Source organism: Procambarus clarkii, chromosome 8 (genome assembly GCF_040958095.1).
Source record: "Procambarus clarkii isolate CNS0578487 chromosome 8, FALCON_Pclarkii_2.0, whole genome shotgun sequence".
NCBI classification, from domain to species: Eukaryota; Metazoa; Arthropoda; class Malacostraca; order Decapoda; family Cambaridae; genus Procambarus; species Procambarus clarkii.
This window is the reverse complement of record NC_091157.1, coordinates 27,054,206-27,080,454: the sequence shown is the minus strand read 5'-3', so window position 1 is coordinate 27,080,454 and position 26,249 is coordinate 27,054,206. Positions and strand designations below refer to the sequence as shown.

The 26,249-nt window shown below is 36.1% G+C and overlaps 1 protein-coding gene and 1 long non-coding RNA gene across 9 annotated transcripts; both read left to right on the top strand.

Annotated features, from left to right (window-relative positions):
- Positions 1–3,711: 3,711 nt before the first annotated feature.
- Positions 3,712–25,958, top strand: LOC123748018 (uncharacterized). Of its 8 annotated transcripts, none has more exons than XR_011225670.1 (9): positions 3,712–3,844; positions 4,629–4,749; positions 5,266–5,481; positions 6,192–6,314; positions 7,860–7,964; positions 11,741–12,074; positions 12,236–12,294; positions 23,436–23,516; positions 25,740–25,958. XR_011225670.1 is itself a non-coding variant. In XM_069317438.1 (6 exons), the coding sequence occupies exons 1-6, from the start codon at positions 3,794–3,796 to the stop codon at positions 11,385–11,387; spliced, it is 714 nt and encodes a 237-aa protein (XP_069173539.1). In that variant the 5' UTR covers positions 3,712–3,793; the 3' UTR covers positions 11,388–11,534. The 8 variants fall into 8 exon arrangements, 4 of the variants coding, with proteins under 4 accessions (XP_069173539.1, XP_069173548.1, XP_069173559.1 ...); XR_011225669.1 differs by having other exon boundaries at positions 12,236–12,353; XR_011225671.1 differs by lacking the exon at positions 12,236–12,294.
- LOC138361967 (uncharacterized) lies at positions 13,857–15,092 on the top strand. Its single transcript, XR_011227323.1, has 2 exons — positions 13,857–14,161; positions 14,439–15,092. It is a non-coding gene; the product is annotated as an uncharacterized lncRNA (long non-coding RNA).
- Positions 25,959–26,249: the final 291 nt, after the last annotated feature.

Sequence of the window (26,249 nt, the reverse complement as noted above, 5' to 3'; positions counted from 1 at the left end):
TGACCTGATAAGCCTACCCCCGTTTTCTCTTACCATTGTCCTATTCTTAGATCATCCCATTCTTCATTCTTTCCATTATTACACTCATCCTTTCGAACCTTTCATCCCATTCTTACCCTTCACCTTACTCTTACCTTCTTCTCTTACCTGCGACTCACCTCAGTCTTTCCTTATTTATTGGCCCGTTCCTTCTACTCTTATCGCAACCAGTACATAAAAAAACACCATCACCAAAAAACTCTCATACAACTGAAAGTAGCAGAAGGTTCGTCTTCTGCAATATGATATCTTCAGGCCACAGAGATAGAAAGGTTAAATATCTCAAAAGGAATCAACAGGGAAATAGCAGTTCGGATATATAGACTACGTCTAGATTATAGATGCAACTTGGAGATTGGTGAACCCAGACAGGCCTCATCATCTGCTGCCAAACAATCACAGAAAAGCCACTACTTCACCATATCCTGGAATGCAAAGTAGTCAACGACCTTAGAAGAGCTTTAAAAGTCCCTGAATCTTCCAGTAACCACCCTGAAGCCATCATCACTGCCACTCTTCTGGTCAAAGAAAGGTGTCCAACAGCTGGATACTCTCATAAATTCTGTCAAGCAATATCCTTCCCCATAGCAGCCTGACGATTTACCTAACTACCAAAAGTGAAAAACTGAACTGAAAAAACTACCATTTACAAGCTATTTATGCCCATGCCACCTCTTAATCTTAAGAGGTGGCTTAATCTTCATCAATCAATCAATCTGCTCTCATCATCACCACACACACCTCTCCTGCAGGCAAGCTCTGTTCCCCTCACAGCTGCCATCAAACAACTCTACACACCAGGTTCTCCAGACAATCCGAACCATTTCCAGAGAACATGACATACAAAGGAAAAGTGCAACTCCTTGGAGTCTATAAGCGCTATGAGCGCGAAATTGCAGCAGCCATTGGCATAGCAACATCAGTGGGACCAGTTGACGTCCATGTTCATGGTAACGAGGCCACGGTAATCGTGGCAACAAAAGCGGACTTACAAAATATCTGGAAGGCCAGGTTCCACTACTGGAGGCGAACCTCTCACCAATTCTTCCCAGACAAATCACTGCCGGGGAGACGATATTTGTTAACAGGCAGAACTGCTGGTTAGTGGGTGAGATACCGACACCATAGTGCGGCAAGTGAACGAAGAAAACCCTACTCTGAAAGTGACAACGGCTCTACTCATCAAGACTAACGACGCAACTCAACCCACGATGAAGATGACCTTCGACACTGCAGAACAGCCCCAGGAAGTAGTGAAGAACGGGAAAGCTACTCAAAAAGGAAGGAGGAACTGAAGAAAATTAGAGAGAAGCCCACCACGCTGCCGACCACCCAAAGGCAAGTAGCTGCGACCTTAGACCTTGAACCTGATCAGTTCTCAAGCCACACTTCTATAAGCCAAATGGAGAATACGACCGTACCAGCCCTACCAAACAGCGGCTCCTCCCAAGAGATCACACGACCTCCACACAGGGGATCTAATGACCAACCAGCACTCTCACAGTCCCTTGCATCATGTGCAGGCATTATCCTGATCTTATATGATTAGCGGAGAGGCTTGCCAGTGTCTGGAGACAGATTTTTCCTGCTCTCTCATGCAGATGATGGTACGAAATTGCATAGTGCACCAGTGTTGTGCACCGTGATTCAACTTTCTAAATATAACTTTAACACAGTCGTGTTGGGTGTCGTTAGACAGCTCGTGACATTTGCTAGCCATTGATATCATTCTGATCGCTGTATCAGGTCTGTGAAGTAAATTACAGGAGGGAGTTGATTTCAGGGAAATTTTTGAACAAGTCAAGTGTAGAGAGGGAAGTTTGGGGGGTTAACGGCTGTAGACTACCCTTCCCATCACGTGTCCACCTCGTGAGAGAGGAGGTAGCGTTGTGAGGCAGATACGCCATTGGCCATTGCGCTTGGGCCTCAGGAATCCTAAATCGTGATTGGTCAAGATGCTGAGGAGTATCGCATGGCATCCCGGAGCCGTCTTGGCGCCCAAATAATTATTCTTACCAGTTGAACGTTGCTAACGAAGGACGTACTTTCTCATGCTAAGGCCAAGCACCGGGAAATACCACCTGCAACGTTACTAAAGTCACGCTCATCGTCGTGCTATCTTTCCGGGTGCCGTACGTAAGAACCCGGGTCGCGGGAAGGTGTATTCAACGATATTAGCAGTGTGAACTTTAATTGTCATCTAAGCTGCGTGATCGTGAGACACCATCTCGCAGCAACTGGACTGAGGGAGGCTGTTATCGTCGTGTGTTAGTGGCATTCGCCGTCTATCGTACCTAAGCTTCATGGTATCGCAGTGAGACGAGCTAGAGAAGGTTTCAGTGTTATGAGGGAAAATTTCATTAAAATTTCCAACCCATCCTCCGAATAGACAGTACGTTTTAATACTAAGTGTAATAAGTACATTTTCATACTTACGTATTTAGTACATAAATGCACTTACCGGGCTGTTCCAGTTACCGGCTGGCCTCCCTAGAATATTCTCCCTGAAACGAGGAATACGTTTTCTTTAATGTAATGGGTGGGCTGTTTTCTTTTCTTAATTTTTGCGGATACTCAGTCAATTTTGCTTATACATGTATACTCGGCCCAAATTTTGCCTTTATAATTTAAGGTATCATGAAAATTGGACGCTTTTGAGGCAATTAAGCATAGCAGAAGCACAGTCACTGACATTCAAAGGAAAGAAGGAATGAGATAACTATTTATATTACGATTTAAATCCTTCTAATTTTTGCTCGTTCGTCAATGAGAACTGATGCCAACGCACTGGCCAATAAACTGAATAATACTGGCTACTAAACAATAGATTGATTGATTGGTGATTGATGAAGATTAAGCCACCCAAAAGGTGGCACAGCCATGAATAGCCCGTAAGTGGATGCCCTCTCTGAGCCATTACCAGTATCAGTAGATGATACTGGAGATCTGTGGAGGTGCGATCGCACCCTGCCTGACGGGAGATGTCTCCCGTGACTAAACAATAAACTGAACCTATCATAAAGAAGAACGACGACCATTGACCGTCTAGTGCTCCAACAGAGTGTAACTGTAATTAACAATGCTCAAGTCCTGACCAACAGTCAAATATTAATCCATCAGCCACGAAGCAGAGCGTCTCCCAACATCAATTCTAGTGCAGGGTCCTGTTGAACAAATTTTCCGATTTTACATAGGTTTACCGTGACAGACACTAACAATAGTAGCCTTGAAAAGGAAAGGAAATCGGCAGATTGTCGAAGGTTTGCCTGATATTTTCCAGCTATACAGTACTTTAAAAGAAAAGTTAACAGATGTTTGACTTTTATCCTTCTGTTTCCAACCATCCAATATTTACCAACCATCGGGATGAATACTTATATGACACAAACTAGACATATTAGTATGAAAAAGAACTAACAATTCTCCAAATAGCAGGACGTGATTCAGTTTTCATGGAAATATTCATTTTCGGGTGTTCGACTTCAGTTTGGAAATATGAAAAGGCACAGTTTGGTGCATTCAGATGATAAAGCTTTATGACATTAATTACAAATGGCATAAGAAAGAAGCAAATATTAGTTATATTTAGAACCTATAACAGAAAATAATTTAAGTAAAACAGTTGATATAAAAAGCTGTATATATTTAAAAGTTGTTAGTTTCATCGCAATTAATGTAAACATGTGATCATTCGTTCAAAAACAATAACACACGTGATCCTAGATTTTGCAGTCATCGGGAGAACAAATCCTTCATGCAAACTGCACCTACTATCAAGAAGAAGAAGATCCTAGATTTGGGCATGGTATGTAAAGTTTTCTCGGCATTTATGTAAATAATTCCTTCATATGTAATATTTTACTAATTGAAAAGAATGCAAATGTTTCATTGCTGTTTAGTTAAATAATTTTCAAAAACTTGTTGCAGTATTAAAGTTTTGCTTGTTATGTGTAGGAAGAATATATTTTACTGCATATTGGTATACACATTCTAATACGTTTTTAGTATGCAGCATGTTGTTTTTATCAATTATGTTTTTTATAATAAGCTTCCTAGAAGGTTGTAACAGATCCCATGAGCACCACACCAGAAACAAATACCTATTTGATATTCCAAGAGTACGACTTAGTTAAACTAGAAATGCTTTACAAATCAAGGGATCTCGAATGTGGCCTTCCCAATTATGTTAAAGACTGTACCTCTCCCAACCAGTTTAAGTTAAAAACTAAGTACTAGCTAATTAACTCAATGTAACCTACCTCACCCCCAAAATGTCAACCCATCTCTTCTATTTAAAACAATGCTGTTTGTTGACCAAATTGTATTTTACTTTTTTTCTGCCATGTTTCACCCCCCCCCCCCTCCCTTTTTTCCATTTTTTTCTTATTTTTTCTCAACACAATTTATACTTTAATCTCTTTTAGTATTAAGTTTTAGTCTTAGTGTTTTTCCTGCCCGAAACACTTTGCGTAATAGTGGCTTTAGGCATTGTATGTACTAGCTCTATCTATAAATCCATCTACTTTTGTATCTTACCTTGTATGTATGTACTTTACCTGAATAAATAATTGTATTTGTATTTGTAATAGGTAGATGATACAGAAAGCAGTACAATGTCTGTCACAAATCCTTTTACTGCGGCAGCATTAAGACCACAAGTCAGTAGAATAAATATGCCTGGAAGATCGACCCCAGCCAGCATACTAGCAGGTAAAAAAACATTTAATCAGCTTTTGACAAAATTACAAATAAAGATGTGTTATGTTATGTCATTGTGTTAGGTTAGCCTAGCTATTATTTCCAATTTGTTTTTTAATTTGTATTAGTATGCAGTACTAGGCTATTGTAACAAATTGGAATGTACAACGTCCAATATTTTTTTGGCAGATTTGTTCTTGGCTCCTGAAAACTATCTTTACTTACCAGATGTACCAAGAATAACTCCGGACAATAATGATGGTATTGTTTATAAAATCATTTGATTATGGCCTTTATAATACATTAATATCAAAGTTTACAACCTTGTGTAATACAGTAAGTCTTTGTTTTAACAATAACAACAGAATTTTTTTTCTATGCTCAGCATAATTGGCTTGAAATCCATCATCCCATTATAATTTCTATCACTTTGATTATTGGTTTAGACAATTACATCAAAACATTTAATGTAGCTTCTCTTGCTACAGTTATAATGTATCCTATTGAGAATGTATATTTTTTTAACAGAAGGTCTCCAGACACTAGCAATTTTAGCTAAAGAGAACCTTCATCGTGAATATTTTAAAATAAACTCGGCTCTCCAGAAAAAATGTGAATATATGAAGCGAAGTTTAAATATTGAGGACCTAAATTATCTGAAGCCTTCAAACAAGAAAGGAAAAGGAGAAAATTACTGCAGGATTATTGAAATCAATCAAACACAACGTTCAAACTTATCAGAAGGTAATTTTTTATTTAGTTATTTATTCCATGACCCATGTTTGTGTGTTCCTATATCATAGTATAATGATAGGTTTAATTGCTAGTGTAGATTTCATTTTGCCTCAGACTTAAAATTATTTAGGTTTTTGGTGTTTTATTATTCAAAATTTGTTTATAGATAATCCAAGGTTATAGTCAACTTCTCCTTTGAAAACAGATATTTACCTGAATGCCACAAACTCTAGTAGCCTAGAAGAGTACAGGAAGCCCGCGGCTTGTCGAAATTCCCCCCATTTGCCTTCATGATCTTTTTTTGGGTATATTTAGAAATTCAGCACAGTTTTGGCAGTTACAGCTCTGGTGGGTAGGCAGTTCCATGTGTTAATAACCCTCTGGGTCAAAAATAATTTCCTGTTGTCAGCCCTACATTTTGGTTTGTTGAACTTGAAACCGTTGCTCTTTGTATTACATCTGAACCAAACTAGCCAAACTTTTTTTGATAATGTCATTGACTGCTTCATATCTGGCAATCTTTCCCTGTGTCTTATGACAGATTAGGCCATGGCTGCCATATTGGTCTGCCCTTGCATAGCCGCAAATACACCGGTGTTCGGTGGAGATAGGGGCAGCGATGGTCATAGACAGCAAACAAATGTAGATAGTTTACAAATTAAAAATAGATAAAGTGTTGTGGAATTACCATACTTAAAGGTTGATTTTCTGCCAAACAGCCCTTCTGCCTGCTTCTCTTTCACCTCCACACATTCAAAGTTCTGACTTCTCAACTAGTGTACCAACATATACTCAAACATATTTACCAGCTGCAGAACAAACACCAAAATCATTGAATTCTGGTACGTCCCTATTTGAACTATGTAATGTAATATAATCTTAGTACCTAGTATCTAATATATATATATATATATATATATATATATGTCGTACCTAGTAGCCAGAACTCACTTCTCAGCCTACTATGCAAGGCCCGATTTGCCTAATAAGCCAAGTTTTACTGAATTAATATATTTTCTCTAATTTTTTTCTTATGAAATGATAAAGCTACCCATTTCATTATGTATGAGGTCAATTTTTTTTATTGGAGTTAAAATTAACGTAGATATATGACCGAACCTAACCAACCCTACCTAACCTAACCTAACCTATCTTTATAGGTTAGGTTAGGTTAGGTAGCCGAGAACCTTAGGTTAGGTTAGGTTAGGTAGGTTAGGTTGTCGAAAAAACATTAATTCATGAAAACTAGGCTTATTAGGCAAATCAGGCCTTGCATAGTAGGCTCAGAAGTGAGTTCTGGCTACTAGGTACGACATATATATATATATATATATATATATATATATATATATATATATATATATATATATATATATATATATATATATATATATATATATATATATATATATATATATATATATATATATATCATAGTCTAACTAACACATTACTGAAAGCTGTCAGTTGTTCTAGATGCTTATATAATATGTATAAAATACACTTTTATTTATTACATCTATTTGCTCTTGAAGATTTTCCTGACTAATTTAGAATCCCATATTTCAAAGTACTTGCTGCAGAACTGGAGGAAATTTATGAATCTCAAGCAAGCATTTCTGATTGGCAAAAAAGAAGAAAAAATAGTGAGATTAAATGGGGAGAACGTAGGTCAAAGTTGGGTGTTCCAGATAAAGGTAAATAACATCTTTAGTGTGTAATTATGGATAAATTTCAATGCAATTATGAAATGCATGATTAATGTCAATCTCTGAATACACTTAGATGTTTGTCATTTTTAAACTTGGTATACAATATTTCTAAATCCAATATTACCATTCAAAGTACATAATTACATTATTTTTTGGAAAACCAGGCAAATGTTGTGTACAATGTAGAAGTTGTGAGGCAAGCATAAAATGTGAAGACTGCTTTCATTTTTTGTGTCATAAATGTGATCAGCAGCAGCATTTTGTAATGCCTTTCCACCAGCGATTCTGCTGGAAAAATGGGTTCTTCGAGCCTTTAGACCCAACACAAACTGTGTGTTCAGATGGGAATGTCATTCACTGGAGTAAGTAATGTACCTGTAGTCTGTTTCTTATACTCTCATTTCTATCCTGAACCAAGCAGTGTTTTAAAATTTTATTTAGTTCATGTAATTTTTGTAGTAGTTTTTGTATTGGTCATTTTCCTCATTAATTATTGATTACCTCATTAATTACAGATTTTTAGTTAAATAAATGAATTTTTATTTGTTATTAAATATAAATCTTTCATGTAACTCCAGTTAATGCTAAAACAATTATTAGTAATTTAAAATGTAATGATTGAAACATGTATTTATTTTGCTGCATAGCTGATCTTGTAAATTTAATTGTTACCAGAGCCTGTTGTACCAGCACATCCACCTAATTCCTGCCCAAACTGCAGTGAGAGCAAGTTCACAACTTTAAGCTCCAATAATTTGTGCATCTTTGTAACTTTAAGTGGTAGGTTACTTTAAGAAACATTTATTTGATACTAGTATCAGTAGCTGGCATTGCTCAGGTGACCCAGGCTACAGTCTTCATCAATATAACCATTTATACTTCACTCTCTTTACCACTTTATCTTCACTTATGAAGACGTATTTATATCACATACGTATTTATAACCATACAGAGACTTGTTTATGGGTTGGTTTACACATATATTGATAGCCACACTTGAATCCCTTGCCAAATAAAATTGTTTTACTTCAATTTTTTTTATTTTTGTGTGGGGGGCAGGAATGTATGATCTGTATACCCCAATATTTAGGTGCAAGTGCGGATATGTAGATGAAGAACTTGGGAAAGCCATGCACCAGTCTGGTTTTTATTCAACTGGAAGAAATAGTAGCACTTTCTACAGCATAAATCTATTGGATTCCTGGCATTTTCTCAAGAGAAGCAGCCCTGGAACTTCGCTTCAGGCATTAGTTAGTGCACTGGAATTATTTGGTGCTTCTCGAGGGCGTGTAAGTTTTCATACCATTACTGTTTTAATAGTGCAAGTATTAAATTGGTGTATAAACTTAAAAACTAAGTTTGTTACTAAGCAAATGCAGTGTCATTATTTAAGAAATAGGGTTAAATATTATTAAATTAATAAATAGCATGAATATTCTAAATATATATTTTATATATGTCTAATATCATAAGAAATGGAAATGGATTACCAATCTTTAACAATTTCTCTTTTTATGTAATGCTCATGTAAGTATATTTTCATTTCCTGCAGGTATTTATAGTCTGTTGCTTAACATGCCACTGCTTGGCACTTTTTGATAATTACTTACACACATTTTACATCTTAGCATGGTACCTACCTTGAGGCTACCTTGAGGTGCTTCCGGGGCTTAGTGTCCCCGCGGTCCGGTCGTCGACCAGGCCTCCTGGTTGCTGGACTGATCAACCAGGCTGTTAGACGCGGCTGCTCGCAGCCTGACGTATGAGTCACAGCCTGGTTGATCAGGTATCCTTTGGAGGTGCTTATCCAGTTCTCTCTTGAACACTGTGAGGGGTTTGCCAGTTATGCCCCTTATGTGTAGTGGAAGCGTGTTGAACAGTCTCGGGCCTCTGATGTTGATAGAGTTCTCTCTCAGAGTACCTGTTGCACCTCTGCTTTTCAACGGGGGTATTCTGCACATCCTGCCATGTCTTCTGGTCTCATGTGGTGTTATTTCTGTGTGCAAGTTTGGGACCAGCCCCTCAATTATTTTCCACGTGTAAATTATTATGTATCTCTCCCGCCTGCGCTCAAGGGAGTACAGATTTAGGCTCTTTAGTCGGTCCCAGTAATTTAGATGTTTTACTGAGTGGATTCTAGCAGTAAAGGATCTCTGCACGCTCTCTAGGTCAGCAATTTCTCCAGCTTTGAAAGGGGCTGTCATTGTGCAGCAGTACTCCACTCTAGATAGCACAAGCGTTTTGAAAAGTATCATCATCGGTATAGCATCTCTAGTGTGAAAAGTTCTTGTTATCCAACCTGTCATTTTTCTTGCAGTTGTGACGGCTACTTTATTGTGTTCTTTAAAGGTAAGGTCTTCCGACATGAGTACACCCAGGTCCTTTACATTGCCTTTTCGTTCTATGTTATGATTTGCCTGCGTTTTGTACGTGGTTTCTGTTTTTATATTTTCAATTTTTCCGTAGCGCATGAGCTGAAACTTATCCTCGTTGAATACCATATTATTTTCTGTAGCCCATAGAAAGACCTGATCTACATCTGATTGGAGGTTTGCCGTGTCCTCTATGTTGCCAACTCTCATGAAAATCCTAGTGTCATCTGCAAAGGATGATACAGTGCTATAGGTTGTGTTCTGGTCTATGTCCGATATGAGGATGAGAAAAAGTACTGGAGCAAGCACAGTACCCTGGGGGACTGAGCTCTTCACGGTTGATGGGCTGGATTTTATTTTGTTGACTATTACACATTGGGTTCTGTCAGTCAGGAAATTGTAGATCCATCTGCCTATTTTCCCGGTAATTCCTTTTGAACGCATTTTATGTGCAATAACACCATGGTCACATTTATCAAAAGCTTTTGCGAAATCTGTGTAAATTACATCAGCGTTTTGTTTGTCTTCCATAGCATCTAATGCCATATCATAGTGGTCCAGCAACTGCGACAGGCAAGAGCGCCCTGTTCTGAAACCATGTTGTCCGGGGTTATGGAGATGCTGTGATTCCATGTATTTTGTGATCTTACTTCTTAGCACTCTCTCAAAAATTTTTATGATGTGCGATGTTAGTGCTATCGGTCTGTAATTTTTTGCCTCTGCCTTATTTCCTCCTTTATGGAGTGGTGCTATCTCTGCTGTTTTTAGTATGTCAGGGATAACGCCAGTATCTAGACTTTGTCTCCACAGAATGTGAAGGGCCTGCGATAGTGGTTTTTTACAGTTCTTGATGAATATGGAGTTCCAAGAATCCGGGCCTGGTGCAGAGTGCATAGGCATACTGTTTATGGCTTCTTCAAAATCTAGTGGGGATAGGGCGACGTCTGATATGTGATTTGATGTTGGTATCATATCCATGAAAAATTCATTTGGGTTATCAATCTTTAGTGCATTTAATGGCTCACTGAAAACAGAGTCGTACTGCTTCCTCAGTAACTCGCTCATTTCTTTGTTGTCATCTGTGAAAGTTCCATCTCCCTTTCGCAGGGGCCCGATACTAGATGTGGTTTTTGATCTTGATTTTGCATAGGAGCAAATTTTCAATTTTCAAATTTTCAAAATCAATTTTGAAACAACTAAAAGAGTCTTCTTTGAATGGCGTTTCCATCAGTATGAACTTGGGAGAATAAAAGGAGAATTTGACAAGGGGTGCCCTGCATGTGATACAACACCTGTGGCTGTACATATTGATGGTAACAAGAAACTGTATCGTTACAACAAAGTTGGGAGGTAAATATTCAAGTTAAAATATTTAATGCTGCTCATTATTGTTAAGGTATAATGTAAGGTGTAGTAATATGTTTGTAGTACTATAAACACAGCACTGTATAATATTTATATAGTGTCATGCAACTTTTAATCAGATTTTTTTTTAATTGTTAACTGATTACACCTTTATTACTTGCCTTTCAACTTCAGTTGAATTTTTTTATTTGGACTAAGGCTTTACTAATTAAAAAATATTTATTTCACCATATACATTCATTTAGAATAGGAGGGATTATGATGTGAATGCCAGCTTGGGTAGTTGAATTAGTTTTAAGTGAAATGATGTTTAACTGTCATCAAAATGTCTCACACTATGAACATTCATTAATTTAATATCATTCCAGAGGGATCAGAAACTCATATTATTCTGGTGGTATCTTCGCTTGTGACAAAGAAGTTCAAGATCACGTTTCCACTATTCAGAACCTTAAAACTCAATTAAGAATATTTTTACATCTGTTCGAAAGCCTAAAAATAGGTTTTCAAATAGAAACCTAAGACCTAATACCAGGTTTTTACCCATACAATATTTGAAGAGTACCTTTATATATTAGCTTGAGACATTATCAATAATGTATATTAATTGGACGGTTCCTAACTATATCATGTTCAAAAAAATCTATAAAATATATGGAATGCATATTGAATGATGAAAAATATTACATAAAAAAAAAATTACATTTATATATGACTAATATATATATATATATATATATATATATATATATATATATATATATATATATATATATATATATATACATATATATATATAATTTTACTTTTGTCCAACAGAGTAGCCATATGTGTGGAGTGTCGACATTGAAAGCTGCCAAAAATAAACCTGTTTCATTTAGAAGTTTGAATGAAACTGGCATAAGCATGGCTTCCTGTCGACATGGAATTATTCTTGCTGCATTAAATATGTATCAGGGAGAGCTCTACAGTTATGCCCACTATTTGCAAATGAACCGTTTACAAAATGTGTCCTTCATATGCCAGGATATCATCTGTAAATACTGGCCATGGGCCTTAAAGATTTCATCAAGAGAACAGAAGTTCTCACTTAGGCAAGGAAAGCCTTTTTTTAGGAGTCCTACATGCCAAAGGACATTCTTGGTATTGTCAGGTAAATAATCTAATACTGTAATAATATTTTGACTTCGTTTTACTGTAAGTTGGAAAATATAATTTCTTTTAAACTCTTGTATGTAAGGATTTATCTATGTTAAATGCAAATTGTTAATACAGTAGGTAGTTTTTAACAAACGTTATGCTATTATGTCAAAGGTTTTGTATGGAGGGCGGTGGCAAGAAGGAAGTGGCCTGACATCTGGGGAGGAGGCAGAGCAAGTATTTTCCTACCTTTCAAGATATAACAACAACACTAAGAACATGCTTAAAGCTGGTATGTGTTAATTTTTGTTTAATCTAGTTCTAAATTTTGTACCTTTCAATCAAATCAGTACAATGGTAATATTTGATGGTTATATATATCCAGATAATGTTATAAAATACAGTAATATAAGAATATAGGAAATTGCAGAAAGGTATTTTGGCTCATATAAAGTAGCATTATACTCATATGCAACCAACATATACATGTATAATCCTTGTTTGAAAAATCAAGTTGTCCCTGTTTTTATGCTTTCTTTCACATCCTGATATTTTTAATCTTATTACTCTACCACTGTTTTTGAGTTCTTTGTTTCCTCTGAAATAACAATTAATTCATTCCACTTAAGACAGCATCAATATCATCATCCTTTTACTTTCCAATCAGTATTTTGAGACACACAGTATTAAGATGTCAATGAATAACTAAATTTATTTCCACAGAGCGTACAGAAGAACTGACAGAGGCAGCACTCTTTTGGAATCACAGAAAAATTAATGGAATGCCTCGGGCATTAGTTGCCAGATTCAGAAAGGTATTAACATATGAATTGTTCTATACAATGAAAATATAGAATTATATATAAATATGCAATTGTTCTGTACAATGAATCAAGTGTATATACATGTTTTTATTTATCTTTAATCTTATTATAAGACACTAATGGTATTTTCTTCTCATAGACAAAGTAAAATTGGATAAAAACCCACTTGTGTATTTGGGAAATTTATGTAAAGAATTACACCAAGTCTTTCACACACTCCTTGGTGCTTTGTCAAGGTCTGAATCTGAAAAACACATACTCAGACCTTGACAAAGCACTAAGGATAGTTCAAAAGACTTCGTTTAACTCTGAACATAAATTTTACAATAAATATGATGGCATTTATTTTTAAATAGGCCACAGAGACAGCTGCAGCAGTTTCAAATGAGATTCACAGGCTTAATGTCCCAGAATCTGTTATTGAGAAATGGAGATCAGAATTACTGATCATTGCAAGATCCTTAAATAACAGATCCTCTGCCAATAACATTAAGCATACTATCGAGGCATATGGAGAGAATATAAGGCATCGCAAAAATCAGATTACCACTTATGCAGGTAGACATTAATTGCTTTTTTGTTTGTTCACTGAAACCTAAACATTAATACAGTACACAGTTGTTAAATTAGTTTTTCTATGTAAAATACTATTGGTGCAAATCAAATATTTGATAACAACCTGAAACTTTACAGTTTCATCTAAAATGAGAGCTGTATTGAGAAACAAAAATGAAGTTGAGAAAAAAAACTACGAGATCTCATAAAAATCTACAATCAGAACCATCCGGATTTGTCTGAAGCAGATGTTTTAACTGGCATCCTTCCATGGCACAATTAATTGCTTCATCAAAACACAAGTGGTATTTACACAAGATCTAATGATTCATTAGTTTTCTCAGCATTTTCAAATATTTATATATTATTTGTATTAATATTACTTTTATATATGGAAAGACTGCAATACTATTAAATTGAGTTTGTTTTCTAAAGGTAAATTTTATAGATACAATTTTTAATGATGTTTAATTCACAAATGATTCCCATTATTATAATTTGTCAATCACATACTGTATTTTCATTTTGCATTATAGTGTCCCTGACTGAAAAAAGAAGTGCAGTGGAAAAGTTTGAGCTCCAGAAGAGATGTAGAGAGGAGGAATCACTAACCATTCGAGAAATGATAACATGGTTACAGTACTTCAAAAAGAAAAGGGACAAACTATCCGAGTATATTCAAGAATTACAATGTGATTCTTTCCCTTCATGTCTCTGCAAGGTAAGAAATTCAAAATACTTTTTGCAATTTAGATCTTCAAAACACTCAACTCACTTAAATGTGTTCAATTAGTCAGAGTAATATTGCCATCACCTTTCACATTTAAACTATGAAACACTTCCATTTTCAAGAGTGGTACTGTGGAGAATATGGCTTTTATTATTATTTGTATCCTTTTGTTTTACTTAATCTATACTTTTATATATTTGCATTATGTACAACTAAATAGGTACAGTATATATTTGACTCTTAAGATGTTTTAAATATTATATTCCAGGATTCTAACACGTACACCATTGAAAACCCAATTCTGTCAGAAGAAGAGAAACGTGGATTATTGGCTCTTCTCAAGCAGGGTCAAAAGCAATGTGCTGACAAGCTTACTGAAGCCAAACATTTATTTAGTTCCTACCAGCCAAATGAGGTCTATGAGCCTTTCTTGGAGCTCTTAGAAAGTGATAAAGATGAAGACATGTATTTACAAAATGAATAGATACAAATTAACAAATCCACAAGGGCCATGATGAGGGTTCGAACCTATGTCCGAGAGGATCCCACACGAGCCTTAATGGACTGTGTTACGACATGGCAAAAGATCGTAGATTTAAGGCATCACGCTATTGTGATTTCTGTGTTTAACAAATAGATACAAGATAGGCTTTTAAATTTTTAAATTTTTACTTACTTACTTTTGTCCTGTTGCTTGGTTACATGAATTGACCACACAAATTATGTTGCTTAGTTACAGAGATTCTTATAACTACGTGAATTTTGTTCATTTATAAGCCCATTATGTGCCTCTAAAAATTTCCACTGCCACTCACAGGATGGGTATGTTGTGCATAATAAATAAACTAAACTAATATTTTATATGCATATACTTTTGTCTTTTAATACAATAAAACTGGATTATATTAAAATATTTTCCTCATGCTGTGTTTTTCTCAACCCTCTGAAACTATCACTGGAAAAAAAAAAGTGGTAGCCAAGAGGAGGATTCGAACCCCTCACTTGGTACTCTCAAGCTAGCACTGTAGACCACCATGCAACTACTTTGTGAAAATTAATGCCACCTGGGATACCACTGAATCCTCTGATTAAATCCAATTCTCAATGATACATCACATCAATATGATTTCATAATACAAAGGCATGCATACTCTCAATATAAAATACCTTAAACACTCAAGTGAGTGTTGTGTATTGATGTGTGATTTAAAAGTTGAGTAGGTATGGAGGACAAGTACTGGGCTTTATTGTTTGGGATGGTAAAAAATCAAGTCAAAATGTTTATTCAGGTAAATGTACATACATAGATGAGTTACAAACATAATGTTGGATTTATAGATAGAGCTAGTGCATACAATACCTAAACCCATTAATGTGCACAGCATTTCGGGCAAGGTTTGGGTGTCACATTTCATGATTGCTTGAGAGGGAAGGAAAGAGAGAGAAATGGGGAGATGGAGGCAACGGGTATTTGAGGCTGAAATACGCAGAATAGAAAGCTTTCAATAGAAATAGCAGCAGTAAAAATTCGTCCTGAAGTGTCATAAAGGACAGGGGTCGTAAGAAGACTTTGAAAAGACTGCCTACAGATATCATCAGGACTTCCAACCATTCGCCGAGCTGGAGGACGAATGAACGTCGTCATTCCTTCATTTTCTAGTGTGTGGATTGGTCAACATAAGGGAGGAATCCTGATTATATGTGGCATATTTAGTCGAGCATACAGACGTATGTAGGTGAAATCTTGCTGAACAATGGTGTGAGTTGAGCGCACTGAGAGTCGGTACAGTATCTCGCAAGTGTGTTCTAGACCACACTTGAAAGTAGATTAGTTAATATTTGCTATTCTGCTGCTTATATGCTCTTGGCAACAAAGTAAGGTGTAGTAGAGGGGATAGTAGTAATAATAAGAACTGCAGAGGGCCTATTGGCCCATACGAGGCAGCTCCTATTATAACCACCGAATGAGAAGGAGAATAGAGATAGTAATAGAGATATAGATAGTAATAGAGTAATAGAGATAGTAATAAGAATAAGAAGAGGATAGCAAGGGAGCGTAGGAGCAGACAATGAACAGAAAAAGGGAGAAGAGAGAAAGTTATGTTCTGGTCTTGTGCTTACACTCATGGTGGGTAGAGTAAATAGTTCCGTGATTTGAGTGTTCATGGTAGGTTGTTCTATTCTTATGTGAATTGCTTCAAGAATTCTGGGGATACTGCTTCACAGTCTTTATGAGGGGTGTCCAGCTGCTGGACACCTTTGTTGACCAGGAGAGTGGCTGTGTTGATGGCTTCAGGGTGGCCACTGCATGATTCAGGAACTCTTAAAGCTCTTCTAAGGTCATTGGTTGCTTCACATTCCAGAAGATAGTGAAGTAATGGCTTTTCTGTGACAGTTTGACAGAAGATGCACTCTCTCTGTCGGGGTTCACCAATCTCCCAGTTGCATCTGTAACCTAGACGTAGTCTATATAGCCTAACTGCTATTTCCCTGTGGATTCCTTTTGGGATATTTAACCTTTCTAATTTGGTTGCCTGAAGATACCATGTTGCAGATGGCGAACCTTCAGCTATTCTCTGGTGCAGGTAGGCTTTGTTGAGATGTGAGAGTTTTTTGGTGATGATGTTTTTTATGTTCTCTAGGCTGGGTTGAATTGTTTTATGTATCATTGGATGACGAGTTGCCAATTTAGTAATTTCATCAGCTTTTTCATTTAATGGGATTCCAATATGGGATGGGATCCAGTTTAAAGTTATGTTGAGTCCTTTGCCTTTAGCGACTGCTCCAAGATACAAAATGGTTGTAATTATTTCCACATTATCTTTCCACTGTTTTTGTCCTAGTATTTGAAGTGCAGCTTTTGAGTCTGTGTGTATGATTGCATTTTGAGTGTTTTGTGCAATCACATATGCGAATGCCTGTTGTATGGCAAACAGCTCAGTTTGGGTTGATGATACTAGTGATATAAATGATATAAATTCATTAGCTAACCTCTTCCTCTCCAAAACTCTAAGCCTCTACAACCTTCATTGTCCCCTTCTTACCAAGCAAGTAACTGACAAAAGATTAAACAATCCATGGCTCACAAGTGGCATTCTCAACTCAATCAACAAGAAACATGAATATGATAAGAAAGTTAGGATTGGCCTAGTTTCAAAGGAAGTAGCTAAAAGGTACTCATCAATGCTTACCAGTATCATAAGAAAGGCAAAACTTGCATATTATGTGAATAAATTCAATGAAGCAAAAGGCAACATGAAAAGTGTGATAGATTTGTGAGTGCAGGTGCGGTATAATCGATCACTGATCTGACTGCCTGTACATAGTATGTGCGAAGGACTTGCAGATTGGCTCTTCCAGAAAGGGAGGTTAGCGACCTGAGGATTGCCGTCCAGGCCGCAGTTCGCTCTCTCAGCATTAAAATTCAAGTATGTGTCCAGGATGATTCCTAGATACTGATAGGTGTCGACCCATTCTATTGGTTTACCCTGTACTGTGAGTTGGATGTTGGGCTTCGCTATTTTTATGGGCATGGCCTTTGACTTTGAGGGGTTGAGTTTGATCCCAATGTAAGCGTTGTATACATGTACACTTGCCCCCACGAAGGATGTAACCTTCAATGTAAGTACATAGGTATGACGTCGACCAAGCTGACGAGGCGTTTGACATGCCATCTTCAATCCAGTGCCCCCAGGAATCACATGAGACAAGCCCATGACATTACTCTAACAAGAGAAATGTTGAACAAGAATACCTGCATAATAGACAAAACCCAAGATGCAAGAAGATTACAAATTCTTGAGGCAATTCACATTAGAGCGACCTACCATGAACACCCAAATCACGGAACAATTTACTCTACCCACCATGAGAGTAAGGACAAGACATAATAATAGGCCAATTACACTGGATTAATCTTTGTGTTTAGATAGGAGCTGCCTCGTATGGGCCAATAAGCCTTCTGCAGTTACCTCTATGTTTCACCTCACATTTATCCCTTAGGTATCCCCCCATGTTTTCACCTTTATTGTATTATCACCTGACCCAGTGCAGGTATAAAATCAACTAGTATTGTAAGATCTGTTCACTTGAGAATGAACCATGGAGGTTCGAAACGTTGTGCAAATTATATAAATAAGCGTAATTAATACACTCTATAGTAAATCACTTCTTTTCTTCACCTTAAAAGTACGAAAATGAGTTTTGGAGAACTCCTATTTCAATTAAGCCCTGATGCTAAGAAAATAGTTAGAGGGATAGAAGCCCTAAACCAGAAAATAATAAATACAGAATATGCGGTCATATTCAATGAAACACACACACACGCACACATATACATACATATATATATATATATATATATATATATATATATATATATATATATATATATATATATATATATATATATATATATTTATATACGAAAGTACTTAAGGAAATTCCTGTTTCATTTTTCCTCCGTGGTCTGACATTGTCACATTCTTAATCACGTGTTTATTTTCGTGATATACACACACACACATATATATATATATATATATATATATATATATATATATATATATATATATATATATATTATATATATATATAAATATATATATATATATATATATGTATATATATATATATATATATATATATATATATATATATATATATATATATAAATAAATATATATATATATATATATATATATAAATATATATATATAGATATATATATATAAATAAATATATATATATATATATAAATAAATATATATATATATATATATATATATATACATATATATATATATATATATATATATATATATATATATATATATATATATATATATATATATATATATATATAAATAAAGACCTTCTGAAGATGTATTTAATATACGAAAGTACTTAAGGAAATTTCCTGTTTCATTTTTCCTCCGTGGTCTGACATTGTCATATATAAATATATATATATATATATATATATATATATATATATACATATATATATATATATATATATATATATATATATATATATATATATATATATATATATATATATATATATAAACTTATTATATGGCAAATAAATAATTATTATTTCATTCTTGGGGTCATGAATGCTGGTGTTTGTTTACAGCACATGGTAGCGGTGTGCGTCTGTGGGTGCCAATGAGTCTGAGAGCAGTGGCCCTCTTCCATTGTTATTCAACAATTTTGAGATCCATTGGCACTATTGGTCATGGCCCAGCCAACAACTTCAAAAGGTAACAATTATAACATCAAACTTTATTTAGAAGGTTTTAATTTAGTATTAATTTGCAGTGTTCCACATACAAACAGTTTAGTTTAGTTCATTTATTATGCACCCCATACCCATCTTGTGGGCGGTAGTGGAAAGGGTTACAGTCACATAATGGGCTCAGGGACTGAACCCCACAATTCATTTAGCTAAGCAAGTTACAATCTTGATGAGCTAGTTACAAAACATCATTAGATATACCGATAAATTGGTCCTCAGGCAGACTCAGGGACTAAAACCCATAATTCATTTATCTCAGCAAGTTAGTATTAATGAGGTAGGTTCAAAATTAAATGCACATTGTCACATCAACAATAGGCTAGAGACTGATCGCAAGTACAGTTTCTCAATTAAGCAACATATATATGGTGAGTTAAGGCTACTTCTAGGAAACAAAATATTTTAATATGAAGTATTTCATTGTAGGTTTGAAAGGAAAATTCCTAATGAGATGCACAGAATGCCAGGAATGTGTTCATGTGCGGTCTACAAAATGCCAGAGATGTGGGTACAACTTTAAAGCTCGTCGGATGGAAAGCAAAAAAAAAAATGGAAGAATCTCTCCTCCTTATTGAAAAGAAGGTAGCAGAACGAAACAACATCTCCCGGGCTTACAGAGCCATTGAGAAGCAGGTAAAACTGTTGTTTCATGAATATATTATATTGAATTCACTTATATTAAATAATATATATGTATGTATGGCTTTGTATATATATATATATATATATATATATATATATATATATATATATATATATATATATATATATATATATATATATATATATATATATATATATATATATATATATATATATATATATATATATATATATATATATATATATATATATAACTGAAAACTCACACCCCAGAAGTGACTCGAACCCATACTGCCAGAAGCAACGCATCTGGTATGTACAGGGACGCCTTAATCCGCTTGACCATCACGACCGGACAAAAGGAAGTGATAGCCTAAGCTATTTGAACCACTTCCCCGCCGGCACTCGGATAGTAATATTGGGCATAGCATTTTATCAAATCACCTCATTCTTTGGGGCAACACGTGAGGAACACAAATGCAAACAAGCCTGAATGGTCCCCAGGACTATATACAACTGAAAACTCACACCCCAGAAGTGACTCGAACCCATACTGCCAGAAGCAACGCATCTGGTATGTACAGGGACGCCTTAATCCGCTTGACCATCACGACCGGACAAAAGGAAGTGATAGCCTAAGCTATTTGAACCACTTCCCCGCCGGCACTCGGATAGTAATCTTGGGCATAGCATTTTATCAAATCACCTCATTCTTTGGGGCAACACGTGAGGAACACAAATGCAAACAAGCCTGAATGGTCCCCAGGACTATATACAACTGAAAACTCACACCCCAGAAGTGACTCGAACCCATACTGCCAGAAGCAACGCATCTGGTATGTACAGGGACGCCTTAATCCGCTTGACCATCACGACCGGACAAAAGGAAGTGATAGCCTAAGCTATTTGAACCACTTCCCCGCCGGCACTCGGATAGTAATCTTGGGCATAGCATTTTATCAAATCACCTCATTCTTTGTGGCAACACGTGAGGAACACAAATGCAAACAAGCCTGAATGGTCCCCAGGACTATATACAACTGAAAACTCACACCCCAAGATTACTATCCGAGTGCCGGCGGGGAAGTGGTTCAAAAAGCTTAGGCTATCACTTCCTTTTGTCCGGTCAAGCGGATTAAGGCGTCCCTGTACATACCAGATGCGTTGCTTCTGGCAGTATGGGTTCGAGGTACTTCTGGGGTGTGAGTTTTCAGTTGTATATAGTCCTGGGGACCATTCAGGCTTGTTTGCATTTGTGTTCCTCACGTGTTGCCCCAAAGAATGAGGTGATTTGATAAAATGCTATGCCCAAGATTACTATCCGAGTGCCGGTGGGGAAGTGGTTCAAATAGCTTAGGCTATCACTTCCTTTTGTCCGGTCCTGATGGTCAAGCGGATTAAGGCGTCCCTGTACATACCAGATGCGTTGCTTCTGGCAGTATGGGTTCGAGTCACTTCTGGGGTGTGAGTTTTCAGTTGTATATAGTCCTGGGGACCATTCAGGCTTGTTTGCATTTGTGTTCCTCACGTGTTGCCCCAAAGAATGAGGTGATTTGATAAAATGCTATGCCCAAGATTACTATCCGAGTGCCGGCGGGGAAGTGGTTCAAATAGCTTAGGGTATCACTTCCTTTTGTCCGGTCGTGATGGTCAAGCGGATTAAGGCGTCCCTGTACATACCAGATGCGTTGCTTCTGGCAGTATGGGTTCGAGTCACTTCTGGGGTGTGAGTTTTCAGTTGTATATAGTCCTGGGGACCATTCAGGCTTGTTTGCATTTGTGTTCCTCACGTGTTGCCCCAAAGAATGAGGTGATTTGATAAAATGCTATGCCCAAGATTACTATCCGAGTGCCGGCGGGGAAGTGGTTCAAATAGCTTAGGCTATCACTTCCTTTTGTCCGGTCGTGATGGTCAAGCGGATTTAGGCGTCCCTGTACATACCAGATGCGTTGCTTCTGGCAGTATGGGTTCGAGTCACTTCTGGGGTGTGAGTTTTCAGTTGTATATAGTCCTGGGGACCATTCAGGCTTGTTTGCATATATATATATATATATATATATATATATATATATATATATATATATATATATATATATATATATATATATAATATATATATATATATATATATATATATATATATATATATATATATATATATATATACATATATATATACAAACCTGCTGTCTGGGTAACAGCTTCTCCCCCGAATCAACTTACCCTGGCTTTGCGCCCTGGTGAGGCCACTCCTGACCAGGCTGACACCAGAGCACAACTCCATAGTCTCCTGAGACCGATGGATGCCTACTATATATAACACCTGTTTCCTATCCTACATTGCTACATTCGGGGCTGCCCGAAACGCTTTGCGTAATATTGGCTTTAGGCATTGTATGTACTAGCTCTATCTATAAAGCCAACAAACTTTGTAAATCTGTTTATGTATGTTCCTTACCTAAATAAAGATTATTATTATTATTATTGTGGCTTGGTGATCTTTAAATATTTGCTCCTGGTTTGTTACATCTGGCCCTCTTAAAGAAGTAATGTAGATATATATCCTCCAAAGTGTTAGGAAATTTGAGTATGAGAATCCCCCAGTATTGATCTTTCTCAAAAGAGATATGTCTTTATGAAGACGAGATCGTCATGAGGCCTTTTGTTCATTAGGATTTTACCCTTTCTTTTCAGATGGCAAAAATGCGTGGTGCTGGGTATGAAACCGTGTTCATCTATTACAAAAAAGGACTCCATAAAGCTACTCAAGGCATTTTGCCAGCAGATTGCCTAACAGCAGCAGACTGTAAATCAATAAGCAATATCTTCCATTTGTGTAAGTACTGTATTGAATATACTAATGCAATATTATATAATATAATTTAATATAATATAATTGCATATACTAATGTAATATATTTTAATATAATGTAATAAAAATAATGCATAGACCTTAATGCAATAAATAAAATAACCCTCTAGGATTTGTCTTTGCTCTTCTTATTTTTGAAATATGAAGTTCATAGTTTTGCTTTCCTTTCTTTTCACATTTCATGTTTAACTTTTTTGACTAGTTGGACAAAATATCATTCATACAAGGTTCTTAACCACATTGTTATACATTTGGGGTCACTATTATCTGAACTGATAAACTTATATTATATACTATATTACTGTTCTATGCTAAAAATAAGTTTAAATGTTAAATATTGAATATAAAAACAATTCCTTGTTACCTTGCCTGTTGCCAGATTCACATCCCAATACATGATAAGCACACCTCCCATGAAAGGTATATTGCCAACATATTTTTGCTGATAATTTAATAATTAAATTATAATAGAAATTTTTATTTTCAGATCGCAAGAGGAAGTTGGAGGCTGCAGAATTAAACCAACTCACAGTTGAACATAATGATTCTGTGACACCATTGACTAGAGGTCAGTAAAATAAATAAATAAATAAATATATATATATTATATATATATATATATATATATATATATATATATATATATATATATATATATACATATACATATACACACACACACACACACACACACACACACACACACACACACACACACACACACACACACACACACACACACACACACACACAAAGACAAAGATGAACTTCATATTTCAAAAATAAGAAAAGACAAAGACAAAGTTAGAGAAGATTCAGCAGTATACCACCAGGCTCGTCCTGGAACTGAGAGGATTGAGCTACGAGGAAAGGCTAAAGGAGCTGAACCTCACATCCCTGGAAAACAGAAGAGTAAGGGGAGACATGATAACCACCTACAAAATTCTCAGGGGAATTGACAGGGTGGACAAAGACAAACTCTTCAGCACGGGTGGGACACGAACAAGGGGACACAGGTGGAAACTTAGTACCCAGATGAGTCACAGAGACGTTAGAAAGAATTTTTTCAGTGTAAGAGTAGTTAATAAATGGAATGCACTAGGAAGTGATGTGGTGGAGGCTGACTCCATACACAGTTTCAAATGTAGATATGATAGAGCCCAGTAGGCTCAGGAATCTGTGCACCAGTTGATTGACAGTTGAGAGGCGGGACCAAAGAGCCAAAGCTCAACCCCCGCAAGCACAATTAGGTGAGTACAATTAGGTGAGTACATACACACACACACATACAGTGGGAGTTTGAAGCACTAGGTAGGTAGGTAAATGAGGATGAAATTAGGTATTTTTGGGTTTTACTTTTGAATAAGGCAGAAAACTGAACATGATTAAGATAGCTGCAGAAGGCTTATTAACCAATATGAGGCAGCTCCTATTTATATCCACCCAATCTCTTTCATATATATGTCTAACCAACTCTTTAAATACTCAAGGGGTCCTACTTTTGTTACGTGGTAATTCTTTCAAGTTCAAGTAAGTTTATTGAGACAAGAAAAAAAATACATCTCAAAGTGATAGAGTAGCTTAGGCTATTTCTACACCCCTCCACTTCAAGTCCCTCAAGGGGCGCACAAATTCATTGAGTACAAATACACAAATCACAATACAGTACATGTATCCCATTTAAAATTGCAGGTTAATATAGTAAGCACAGCATATTTGCATTTGCATATATAGCATATCAATTTGAAGAATTTCTGTTAGTAATTTGTAAGTGGTGATCATATTACCTCTATTTCTTCTATCTTCTACTGATGGCATGTTTAACGCCTCTAGTGTCGCCTCGTAACTCTTTGTTTTTCAGTTCCAGGAGCCATGTTTTTCTGCATACCGTTGCACCTTTTCAAGTTTATTTATGTGCTTCTTGAGATTTGGGTACCATTCAACTGCTGCATGTTCCAGTTTTGGTCTCACAAAAGTCATGAACATTTTCTTTAGTCTTTCACCATCCTTATAATTAAAAGCAAGTCTGAAGTTGTAAAGTAATGCACAAGCTCCTCTTACTATGTGAGAGGAGCTTTTTGTTCCTCTGGCAGTAGCTTACTATCTAAAACCACCCTTACCTTTATAAGTGTTTCCGGGGCTTAGCCTTCCCATGGTCGTCGACCAGGCCTTCTTGTTGCTGGACTGGTCAACCAGGCTGTTTGACGCGGCTGCTCGTAGCCTGACGAATGAGTCACAGCCTGGTTGATCAGGTATTCTTTGGAGGGTCAGCTAGTTATGCCCCTTGTGTGTAGTGTACAGCATGTTGTGTGGGACTGTCAAAAGCTTTTTTAGGTTTAGATAGACAGTAAATCCAACAACCTTTTTCTTGTAATATATCTGTGACTCTATCATGAAAACTAAGTAGATTTGTTTCACTTCATCTTCCTGTTAGAAAACAATACTGTGTCCAATATTATGTTATGACTCCAGGTGTTCTAGGTACTGCATATCAAACATTTAATACCTTCCTCCCTTGGGAAAGTGTGTGTTTGCCATACTAGATACTTTGCATAGCAGAAAACACTGACCTTATTATTGGCCAGTGTTTATAGAGCAAAAAGTAATGGTTCATAGTTGATCAGCCGGCTTCAACATTGGAGCCCTTCTTCCTGATGCTTGCAGTTAAATTTTTAGTTATAGATGTGAGTGAATTATAACATGGAATTTTCTCATTTTTAATTATAAGTTTATTATATATTTTTTCCATTATTATTATTATTATTATTAATATATATTCTATCTTTTCTAGATTCTAATGGCATTGGATCTGCTAATGACAAGACAACAGACATGGAAGAATCTGGAATACAGCAGCTAGATGATGATTCATCAACCCCAGATATGGGGGAGGAGGAGAAACCCCCAAAATTCAGGAAAATTTGTGATTTTCCAGGATTTAAAAAAAAAACATTGCCAGCCAGGCTTAAATAATTATAAATGTCAGTCAGGGTAAAGTAATTAATGAAGTCAGGATATCATTTTATTAAGTTTCTATAAAAACCTCTCTTAGCAAGTGTTCGCCTGTACCATGAAAAAGTAATAAAGTAAAACCACTAATTAATGCTAATGCTCTGTGTTTTGATTAATATTCCTTTTACATAAAGAATTAGGCAAAAAGTAGGCAAGTAGGGGTTGTAAAAGATCCAGTGTGAGTTTGAAGCACCATGTTGGAAACTATGAGGATGAAATAAGGTTCTTTTTTTATTTTACTTTTGAACTAGGCATGGTTTGGAAACTTTTTTAATTTATCAGTGAGAAA